The sequence below is a fragment of the Typopeltis vanoorti genome, chromosome 12, assembly GCF_054136105.1.
Source record: "Typopeltis vanoorti isolate ZY-2024b chromosome 12, IOZ_Tvanoo_1.0, whole genome shotgun sequence".
Taxonomy (NCBI): domain Eukaryota; kingdom Metazoa; phylum Arthropoda; class Arachnida; order Uropygi; family Thelyphonidae; genus Typopeltis; species Typopeltis vanoorti.
Window position 1 is genome coordinate 1,731,606 of NC_143560.1, and position 12,606 is coordinate 1,744,211.

The following is a 12,606-nucleotide window of genomic DNA, read 5'->3' on the forward strand; positions in this document are numbered from 1 at the left end:
CAGTGGACAAGATACTGTAGTGAGTTATATGAAGAAAAAATTTAATTTAGATAGCACTGAGAAACTGATTGAAGAATTGAAGCTGATATCACCAGCAGGTAATGAGCATGATATGGACATTTTAAGAGGAGTGGAAGAAAAAGCAATAGGACGGCTAAAACACAACAAGAGTCCTGGTAACGATAACATCGCTGGAGAAATGATTAAATATGGTGGTGAAAGTATGGTTACAGAAATGCACCAACTATGTAATATGGTATGGAAAGAAGGGAAAATGTCAGAAGAGTGGGTAAAATCGATATTAGTGACATTATACAAGAAAGGAAATAAGCTCGAATATAAAAATTATAGAACAATTGCTTTGACGAGTCACCTTGGTAAGGTGATGACAACGATATTGTCAGAAAGATCGAGAACACAGTTGGAAGCATACCTTGCAGACGAGCAAGCAGGATTTAGGAAAGATAGAAGCACAATTCAACAGATTTCGACAATGCAATTAATAGCAGAGAAAGCTAGGGAAAAAACAAAAAAAATTATTATTATTATTATTATTATTATTATTCAGGCCTCCATGGAGTCAAACGACTCATTGCAGGAGGTCCTTTCTAAGAAACACAAGTCTATCAAGACTCATCGAGGGAGGTCCCTCCTAGGAAACACAAAGTCTATCACACCACTCGTTAAATGCATTGACTGTTCTCTCTCTCTCACCACTCCATCAGGCAAAGCATTCCATGGTTCAACCACCCTCCATGCAAAGAAACCACTCATCACCCTCTTTCTCACAGTTTCCTTTCATAACTTCCAGGGATGGCCCTTTGTCATGACTCGTTCCCTCTGTTCAACCAAGTGAAAGAACTCCCCAGTGTCAACCCTGTAACCACCTTTCAACAGTTTAAAAGTCTCAATCATATCACCCCTCCTTCTTCTATCTACCAAACTCTGCAGTCCACACTCCCTCAGCCGATCCTCATAACTAACATTGTACAGTCCCAACACCATCTTTGTTATCTGCTTTTGTACCCTTTCCACAGTTCATTTATCCCCTTCAAATCCTGGGAACAGATCTGAGAACAATAGTCTAAGTGTGGTCTGATCAGAGTCTTATACAACGGAATGCTAATCATTTTATCTCTGCAGGTCAGTGTCCTTCTCATTATTGCAGCAATCCTCTGCGTTACCTTCACTACCTTTCCAATATGTCCCCTAAATTTCAGGTTTCTATCAATCATCAAACCCAGATCTCTTGTCTCCTACTTCCTCCAGTTTAACTCCTCCCATAGAGTATGCAACGTCCCATCGATGTGTCCCAAACCTCAAGACCTTACATTTTGCTGCATTAAACCGAAAACCCCATTCATTTGCCCATCTCTCTAGCTTATTTAAATCCTCTTTTCATATATACCTGCTTTGTTGATTTTCAGAAGGCATTTGACAGTATCGACCAGAAAGTGACATTAGCAGTGCTAGAATCCTATGGAATTGATAGAAAACTAATAGCTATATTAAGAGATGTTTACAAGAATGCAGTTGCAGCAGTTAGAATAGGTGATGATCTGGGGAAATGATTTAGAACAAGCATGGTACTAGAAAGAGGAACCCAATATCACCAAGCATTTTCATTGCACATTTAGAAAGAGCAATGGATAAAATGAAATAAGGTGCAAAAGGAATATCAGTACATGGGATGAGAATTAATAATCCGAGATTTGCAGATGACATTGTTATTATGGAAGAAGAAGAAGAAAGAAAGAAATAAAAACATTGAAACTGTTAAATGAGGAAGGAAAGAGATTTGGACTTGTCATGAACTTAAAAAAAACAAATACAATGATATTTGGTGAGAAGAACATGAAACAAAAGATACAAGTGGATGGAATTCATATAGAAAATGAAGAACAGTTCATATATTTGGGAAGTAAAATGACATATCATTTGGACTGTAAAAAAGAAATATAGATCAGGATTGCAAAGGGAAGAACAAATCTGAAGGCCATGGATAACATCTGGAAAAGTAAAGTGATCAGCCTGCAAACAAAACTAAGAGTGCTGGAAACATGCATGTTTAGTGGTGTACAGTATGTATCTGAAAAGTGGGTAATAAATAAAGAATCATGAAAAGAATTTTTGCATTTGCAAGAACTTGTTACAGGGTGATTCTAAGAAGAGGATGGGTACAGAAAATCACAAATGAAGAGCTCTATCGGAAGATATAACCAAATGAGAATCTAATAGAGAGGATTATAAAACAGAAGATGCAAAAAAAATGAAGAAGTGAACTGTATGGGAGTGATGAACTGCATTTGAGGGGTTATGGTGTGAGTCGCTTGAAGAGACTGCTGCTGGAAGGTAGAGAAGTGAGTAGAGTGAGAGAGAATGAATCAGATCAAGCAGGAAGTGATGTGGAAGAGCAGGAGGGTAAGACACGAGAGATTGAAGAGGTGGTTATGAATGAGGAAGTGAGTGGTATGAGTATAGAAAATGAGAGAATGGGTGTGCAAGAGGAAGGCAGGGAAACGGGGAGGATCAGGGTGGACAGGTGTACACAGCGTGAGAAAGGTGGATGCTCCCAGAGGAGGTGAGAGCATGTGTAGCAGGAAACAATGAATATGGAAACAGTTGGAATTGAAAAGGGTTTTAAAATGAATAAGCAGAAAGGGAAATGGCCCCAGTTGAGCATGGAGAGATCACATCGAGTGAGTGATATCAGTGGAACTAGCTGTAGATCCAAAAATGACCTGTGGTGTTTGTATACAAATGCTAGAAGTATAAGAAACAAGGCAGATGAAATGGTTGCATTAATTGCATCTGTTCATCTAAAGATTGTAGGAATAAGTGAGACATGGTGGGAAGAGGATGACATCCTGACAGGAATAGAGATGGAAGGTTATGATGTGTTTCGTGAGGATAGAAAGGGTAAAAAGGGAGTGCTATTGATGATAGAGAAAGAGTTATGTCTATACAAAGTAGGGATGCAGGAGGGAAATAGTGCCAGTGGTTTTGAGGCAGTATGGTGTGAGATAGAGGTGAGTGGAATCAAATACTTGGTTGGATTTTGTTATAGACATGTGTGGACAGACTTATGTGTTCGTCGAACATGTTGTTTATTATTTTAACGGTATAATAGAACACAGAAACTAAGTAAATAATTAATTTATTAACTAGATGCTGTTATAGACAAGTTAATGTGGATGGTGGTGATAATGAAATGTACAATCAAATTAGCCAAGTAAATAAGAAAAGGGTGATCATTATGGGTGATTTTAATTATGGCAATATAGACTGGAATGATGAGATAGCAACTGGAAGTAAAGAAAATGAGTTTCTTCAGTTTTTGAGGGATAACTACCTCAGACTGTATGTAACAGAGTGCACACAAGGATTGAGGGTCTTGGATTTGGTTATTTATCAGAGAATGTAATTATAAATGAGGTGTCAAATCATCCACCAATTGGTGAGAGTGACCATGAGGTGATTACCTGGGTGGTTGCCAGCAGTGCGAGGACCCCAGTGAGAAAAGGGTATATGTGGAACTACAAGGGGGGGGGGTTGATTATGAAGAGCTCTGGAGACAGCTTGCAGGTGTAGCATGGAATGAGGAGTTAGCCAGAAAAGAGATCAACGCAGCTTGGGAGATTTTCAAAAACTATCTAGTAGATGCAATGTCTAAGTGTATTCCAAGGGTGAGAAGGTTAAATAAGGTAGGTGTGAGATGGATGAATAAAGAGATTAAGCATGCGATACAGAGAAAGAGGGCATTGTGGAGGCAGCATAAGAGAAGGAAATAACCAATTCTAAGAGGTCTACAGAGACCAGGCAAGAAGGATGACTTGGTTGGTGAGGATAGCTAAAGAGAGGTGTGAATAGCAGTTAGCTAATGAAGCCAAAAAGAATCCTAAGAGTTCTTTCAATATGTAGCCAGCAAAAGAAAGAATGATTATGGAAGGATGACATTGATAGGAGAAAATGTTATAAAGACAGCTGTTGCAGAATGTGTGGTGGAGATGCTTAATGATCAACTCATAATGGTCTTTCATTCTTGTCAATGTGACTTCATGGAGAGATTGAGAGCAGTAGATGATGGGGAGGAGAGACTGACTGTAAGTGAGCAAGAGGTGTATGTGGAGTTGAGTAAACTGGATGTTAATAAGGCTGTGGGACTTGATAATATATCACCACATATTCTGAAGGAATGTGCAAGGGAGTTGACACCTGTCTTGACATATTTTTTTAATACGAATCTCATACTCAGTCAGATCCCTAAGGAGTGAAAGGAGGGCAAAATTAATAAAGGAGGTGATCGAACTCGAGCATCACACTATAGGCCTATCTGTGTGTCAAGTGTTGCAGAGAAGCTTGTGAGAACTAAGATCCACAACTTGTTGGAGAAGCTTGTGAGAACTAAGATCCAGAGTTGGGTTGATAACGATGGTATTATCTTTGATGGAGAGCATGCATTTGCTAAAGGAAGGTCATGTTTTAGTAATCTACTTACTTATTACAATAAAGTGACTGCTTCCTTGGACAGAGGAAAAGGATACACAGTAATATACTTGGATTTCACAAAGGCTTTTAATAGAGTACCTCATGATAGGTTGACAGGCAAACTAGAGCAGATGAGGTTGGATATTAGATTGGTGCATTGGACTGGAGACTGGCTATCTGATAGGTATCAACAAGTTGTGTAATGTTGGAGCGATATCCAGGAAAAGGAAAGTCACTAGTGGACACACTTCAGGGGTGTGATTTAGGTCCATTGCTGTTTAACTTGTATATTAATGAAATAGGTGAAGATTTGGATGGAGATATTCAGTTGTTTGCAGATGATGTAAAGTTGGGATGCACCATGAAGAGTAGTGAAGATGTTGTGACCTTACAAGAAGACTTGAATAAATTGAGTGATTGGGCATGGAAATGGAGATGTGAGTTGAATGTTGCAAACTGTAAAGTTTTAAAATTTGGAAAACAAAGATGGGATGCAGAATTATGCTTGGTGAGGGTTGGAGGTGGAAGAAATAAGAGATCTGGGGGTGATAGTGGATAAGGATCTGAAATTTAGGGACACAGAGTCAAAATTGTGAAGACAACACAAAGTCTTCTGCGAATGATGCGGAGGACACTGATGTGTAGAAGTAGGAAGATTCTTGTTCCATTGTATAAGCTTTGATTAGGCCACACATGGACTATTGTGCCCAGATTTGGTCACCTTGTTTTCAGAAGGATGAAAAGATGTTGAAAAATTCCAAAGGCAATTGACTAAGGTAGTTTCTGACTTCTGGAATGTCGAGTATGAGGAAAGATTGAGAAGATGTAATTTGCAGAGTCTGGTGGACAGGAGGAAGAGGGGAGATATGATAGAGATCTATAAGTTGGTAAGGAGTTGTTATAGGATCAATGCTGGAGAAGTTCTACAGAAAATAGTGGGAGATCGGGGGAGAACCAGAAGTCATCCCTGGAAACTGTATAAAGAGGGTGTTAGTAGGGGAGTGAGGGCAGGTTTTTTTCAAGCAGCTTTGTAAATGATCGGAATGCCTTGCATGAGAGTGTTGTGTCTGCAAGGAGTTTGAACATTCAAGGCACGGTATGATGAGCTGTGTATGTGATAAAAGGACCTCCCAGATGAGTGTTTGACTCCATGAGGTCTTGGGGTAATAATAATAACAATAATAATAATAATTATTATTATTTGGACACATCTGCACAATTATTTGAACACATCTGTAGTCTCCATAATTAACTAAAATGAATGCTGATCACTGTGTATCACTAAAGGAAAGCACTCAAATGACTCTGGCAACCCATTCCACTCATTCATGACTCTCCAAGCAAAAAATCTAGTCCTCACACCCCCACTAATCTTTATTCAACTTCCAGCGATGACCTCTTGTTCTGGCCCCTCTAGTCAAGTGCTGAAACATTTCCCCTGCATCAATCATATAAAACTCTTTAAGTAACTTAAATGTTTCTATCATATCCTCTCTTTTTCTCCTATCAAGTAACTTCTGCACGCATTGTCGATCTATCTTCATAGGGAACATTCTACAGACCACTCACCATCCTGGTTGCTCACCTCTGAATCATCTCCACAGAATCTCATCCACAAGAAACCCAAGAGGCCAGACCAGAGCACAGTAATCCAGATGTGGATATATTGAGGGCTTATAAAGAGAATTGACAACTTCCTTATTGCTATTTGTTAGTGTGTTCCTCAGTAGCCAAATAATCTTATGAGCTTCTTAGCAATATGTCCTTTAAACTTGAACTCTTTGTCTACCCCTCCCCTCCAAATCTCTAGTTTAATATATTTCCTGCAGTACAATTCCATCAATGTGATACACAGCTTGTAATCTATTTAGCTCAAAATGCGTAACTTTACATTTTCCCACATTAAACTGACACTCATTATCATTTGTGGATACTAATAGCCTATTTAAATTGTCCTGCAAGCTCTCCACATTGTCTTGATTAATTATTACTCTACCTAATTTTGCATCATCAGCAAACAACAGAATATTTCCTTTCAGATTTCCTATATCATTTATGTTCAAGTTACACAGTAGTGATTCTAGCACAGAACCTTGAGGCACCCCACACATCTGCTTTCTCCTGGATTCTGCTCCTGAATATACCATTTTTTTTTATATCTGTTCAGCAGCCACATTCTTATCCTACAACTAGTGTTATATCCATCCCTATTTGTTCTAATTTATGTAACAGACTTCCAAGTGGTATTCTGTCAAACAGCTTTGCAAAATCCAGCAGAATCATCGTGTAGCCATTTCCTTCATCCAACTCAGTTGTCAATCTATTATAATAAAAAAAAAGTTAGTGAATTACTAAGGCATGACTGATCCTTCACAAAGCTATGTTGCCCCTCATACAATATAAAATTCTTATCCACCCATTTTTTAATTCTTTTTGTCTAATTTTTCCAGTACTTTTACACCATTCCTGAGATACTGATTTGTGGATATATAATTTGCTACTGCAATCTTAGAACCTCCCTTATGCAAAGGAATTATTTTGTCCTCTCTCTCTCTCTCTCTCGCTCTCTCTCTCCAATCCCTTGGAACTCTACGAGAACTGAGATTTAAAATTAAAGAGCCAAGTCAAAGGCATTGCCAATTAACTTGCACATTCTCACAAAACACGAGCTGATATCCCATTTAATTCCACAGCTGTATTTGCATTGAGATTCTGCGATATCCTAAGAACTTCCAATTCATCCACCTCTGTTCCCACATCACTCTCTGTCACAGCATTAACTTCACTTGGATGATACACCATTGCAAAGTGGTCAGTAACTCAACAATTTTATCTGCTTCTGTCACTTTGTCACCATCAGGATTCATTAAGGTTATTCTTCCATAGTCGTTCTTTCTCTTACTCGCCATGTTACAAAAGAACTCTTTGGAATTTCTTTTGGCCTGCTCAGCTAGTTTTTGTGGGTAATCTGATTTTGCCTTCCTTACCATGCTGGTCACCTATCTTGCCTGACCCTTGTACTGTTAATGAGCTTCCTGTTGATCCTTTCTCCTTGTATATCCTTCACAGCAATTTCTTTTTTATGCTTAATGATATTACTCATCCATCTAACTCCCACCTAGTTTACCCTCATAACCTGATATACAATTTAATATGGCTTCCTCTAGATTGCCCATAACTATCTCCAATGCACTACTAACATCCTTCCCTTGCAAGGCTTTATGCTATGGTACAGCTTCAAGCTTCCTCCTAAGTTTGTCATAATCACCTGCCTAGCAGGTCCACATATCCCTTCTTGACAGAAAATTTGCAATCTACTAAGTCAAGACCGCACGAGAGGCAATGTAGTACATTGGTTATTTATAGCTCATGATCCTATGAACAGGTTCAATACTCTTGCACCATGAGTCCCCTCCATCACATCATGCCTCAAGTAATTATCTCTTAAGTGTGTAAATTCCATTTCCTTCCTGTCAGGTGATCTTTCTTCCTTCAAATCTATAGTCCCCCATAATAATCACTTGACCTGCACTAATTATACAAATTTACTGATGCATATCTTCCAGATCATCCCTGGAATCCCCTGGTCTACAGAAGCAACCAACTGTATATTTTGTGCAACTGGCCTTGATCTCACACTTAACAAATCCATGTTGATTCTCACAGATAACATTACCCTCATCTACCGAATGCTGTATATAGTCCCTCACTAATTTCTCCAAGACCTTAACAACTACTCATGACACACAAACAGGCCTATGGCAAAAAAGTCGCTAGTGATACCCCACAGGAGACTATTTTGTAGACATTTTTGTTTAACGTGATGTTATGATATTAGGGCAGGTTTACCTGGAGATATGCAGCTGTTAGCAAAGTCAGGTAGAACAATGACAAGTCAATTAGACGTTGTGGCCTTATAGTAGAATCTGAACACAGTATGAGTGGGAAATGTGGGGAAAACTATGACATGCATAGAAGTAGATATGTTATGGTTCCACTATATGGGATTTATTATGCATAGATTTAGTAACTTGATTTCATGGAATGAGGATATATTGAATAGAATCTTGAGAAACTTAACTAAGATGGATTTGGCCTGTACAATTAGGGCTAGAAAGCAAATTGAAGGAGTGGCATTTGCAAAGCTGTGTGAATATGAGGGGGGAGGAGATATAAGTTGTAAAGGGTTGTTACCAGGTTAATATAGAAGTGATATTCCATAGAGAGAGAGAGAGAGGGAGAGAGAGAGAGAGAGAGATGGGGGGTAGAAGGGGAGGGAATCTCTGGAAATTATATAAGTAGAGTGTGAGCAAGTGGATGTGGGAGCAGGTGCTTTGCATGAAGAGTGGAATGCATTGCCTGAGAGAGTGATGAGTGCAGAAACATTGAATGGGTTTTGTGTGCTAACAACAATTTATATAATGTTTTTTTTTTTTTTTTTTACTGAACAGAAGTGTGGTGGTTAATAGGTCTATTGTTAATAATAATAAAAAGAATGTTGAATTTTATGCTAATATTAATGTGCATTAGAATAAAACTTACTTGAAATGCATGCTTCAATCTTTCAAATTTACTAAGATCTGTTCTTAAGAGATATAACCCAGCAAATAAAATCTTTAAATCTATTTTACCTTTCTTCTCCTGTAAATTAACAAACAGAGTCAGCTATATATATATATATATATATATATATATATATAAGCTGAGAAAAGACAATAAAGCTATATATCAACACACAACATGAAATATACACACGGGTACATAATATGAAAAGAGTGATACAAAAAATATACATCACAAGAGAACAGCAGTTATAAATTAAATTTCAAATGCATTGCTGACATTTGAAGGTGTCTGGAAGCCATAGTACTGTTGAGCATGTTCATGCAGGGATGATCTTGCATATGCCTAAATTGAATAGCTAAAGAGATACAATCAGAGAGGTCATTATTATTATTATTATTATTAAACAAGACCTCATGGAGTCAAAGACTCATCTAGGAGGTCCTTTTATCTCACACACATCTCATCATACCGGGTCTTAAACACATTCAAACTCCTTGCAGACACCACACTCTCAGGCAAGGCATTCCAATCATTCACAACTCTGCACGAAAAAAACCTGCCTCTCACTCCCCTACTCACACCCTCTTTATACAGTTTCCAGGGATGACCTCTGGTTCTCCCCTGATCTCCCACTATTCGCTGTAGAACTTCTCCACCATTGATCCTATAGCAACCCCTTACCAACTTGTAGGTCTCTATCATATCTCCCCTCTTCCTTCTCTCCACTAGTCTCTGCAAATTACATCTTTTCAATCTTTCCTCATACTCGACATTCCAGAGGTCAGAAACTACCTTAGTCAGTCGCCTTTGGACCCTTTCCAACATCTCCTCATCCTTCTGAAAACCAGGTGACCAAATCTGGGCACAATAGTCCATGTGTGGCCTAATCAAAGCCTTATACAATGGAACAAGAATCTCCCTACTTCTACACGTCAGTGTCCTCCTCATCATTCCCAGAAGTCTTTGTGTTGTCTTCACAATTTTGGCGATGTGACCCCTAAATTTTAGATCCTTATCCACTATCACTCCCAGATCTCTTATTTCCTCTACTTCCAACAATATATTCTTACCAAGCATAAATTCTGCATCCCATCTTTGTTTTCCAAATTTTAAAACCTTACATTTTGCAACATTGAACTCACACCCCCATTTGCTTGCCCAATCACTCAATTTATTCAAGTCTTCTTGCAAGGCCACAACATCTTCACTACTCTTTATGGTTCTTCCCAACTTTGCATCATCTGCAAACAACTGAATATCTCCATCCAAATCTTCGCCAATATCATTAATATACAAGTTAAATAGTAATGGCCCTAAAACAGATCCCTGAGGCACTCCACTAGTGACTTTCCTTTTCCTGGATATTGCACCCCCATACACAACTTGTTGATACCTATCAGATAGCCAGTCTCCAATCCAATGCACTAATCTAATATCCAACCCCATTTGCTCTAGTTTGACTGTCAACTTATCATGAGGCACTCTATCAAAAGCTTTTGCGAAATCCAAGTATATTACTGTGTATCCTTCTCCTCTGTCCAAGGAAGCAGTCACTTTATTGTAATAAGTAAGTAGATTACTAAAACACGACTTCCCTTTAGCAAATCCAAATGGATTATAGCAGGTTAGTATTAATTGTGCAGTCTGCGCAGTTCGCATCCATATGCCTGGGGGAAGGAGTGTCCTGGTTTCGATTCCCGTCGCTGACACGAGGAGCTTAAGGATCTTCCTCAGCCATGGCCAAGTTAGCCAGTCTTGGGCATGGACAGCAGGGTTTTTCCCCCAGTTTATCTGTGGGGGTTTCATCCTGCAAGCAGGCAAACCGACCCCCGTGAACACACGGATCTACAGAAATAAATACTTAATCCCCCCCCCCCCCCCCCATGATGGGGCTCAACTCGCCGAATAGGCACAAGGAAGAAAAGGGAGGAAACTCCATATGAATAAATAAATAAATTAATTAATTGGGCAAAATTTATGGAGACAAAAAAATATATATTAGAGTAATTATCTTATTTATAATTATGAAAATAACACTTGATGTTTCATAATTAAAAGTAAAATAATTACTCCAGCACGTGTTTTTCTTTCTATAAATTCTTTACAATGTAACATTACCATATTATTAATTTGGTACACATTCAAATTATCTGCAGACACTATGCTCTCAGGCAATGCATTCCTATCCTTCACAACACTCCATGCAAAAAACCTGTCTTTCACTCCATTGATTACAACTTCCTTATATAGCTTCCAGGGATGACCTTTTTTCACTCCCACTTTCCCGTCAGTTTATGACAAACCTCTTCAACATTAATTCTATAACAACTACTTACTAACTTGTATATCTCAATCATATCATACCACTTCTTCCCATCCATTGAACTCTGCATCATCTCAACCTTTCTTCATATTCAACATTCCAGAGATCAGAAACTATTTTGATCAATCACCTCTGGGCCCTCTCCAATATTTCTTCATTCCTTTGAAAACCAGGTGACCAACTCTGAGCACATTAGCCCATATGTGGCCTAATCAGAGTCTTATACAATGGAAAGAAAATCTCCTTACTTCTATAATCAGAGTCCTTCACATCATTTCCAGAATTCATCATGTTGTCCTCATAATTTTGGCAATAAGTCTTCTAAATTTCAGATCCTTATCTATCATCACATCAAGATGTTTATTTCCTCCACCTACAACAATATATCCCCACCAACATTAAATTCTACATCCCGACTTTGTCTTCCAAATTTTAAAACCTTACATTTTGTAACATTGAAGAATCTATTCAATTCTTCTTAGGCCACAACATCTGCTCTACACCTCATTGTTCATCCCAACTTTGCATCATCTCCAAACAACTGAATATTCCATTCCAAATCTTCCCCAAAATCATTAACATTCAGGATAAATAGCAATTGAGCTAAAACAGACCTCTGAGACACACCACTAGTATACAGCTGGGCAACTCATATATAGAGGCTAATGACTTCACATCACTTGCCTTAGTATCCCATAATGCAAAGCACATATCCCTACCGACATATATAATGCTATGCGTTAGGGGAAGGGTCACTACCCAGACTGGTTTCGACCTTTATTGACATGAAAAGTAAAGGAGTGCTCATCATAGGCCTACAGTAGTTAGTATCGGGGTGCAAGAAGGCCTGAAAGTATTGGGAGAAAGAAATACAGATTGATAGTGTGAGAGATAGAGAAAAGGCCTCAGCTCTTTTATATCATCATATACCCAAAGGTAATCAGTTTTCCTTTTCACTAATCTCATGTTGCTGAAAGACCAAAAGACCATTGAAACTAAAAAGCAAAGATGACCCATTACCCAGGTAGTTAACCTTATCTGAATTAACCACAGTAAATTAAAGATGCCAAGAAATTATTTAAATAAATTACTTCAAGTCTGGCTGCTAGAAAAGGTGCCCATAGAATGGAAGGAAAGTAAGATAGTGCCATTGCATAAGGGCGGTAGCAGACTGGAAGTGTCTAATTATAGACCAGTTCGTGTGTCATCAGTAGTTAGTAAGATCTTGG

At 38.5% G+C, this 12,606-nt stretch overlaps 1 protein-coding gene across 1 annotated transcript in view; it reads right to left on the reverse strand.

The window, feature by feature from the left end:
* LOC150100544 (lysophosphatidylcholine acyltransferase 1-like) overlaps window positions 1–12,606 on the reverse strand; it is a 335,629-nt gene that overhangs the window by 40,898 nt on the left and 282,125 nt on the right. The window contains exon 12 of the mRNA XM_090401170.1: window positions 9,031–9,129. Coding sequence (XP_090257296.1) covers window positions 9,031–9,129 — 99 coding nt within the window. The remainder of the gene's footprint in view (window positions 1–9,030; window positions 9,130–12,606) is intronic.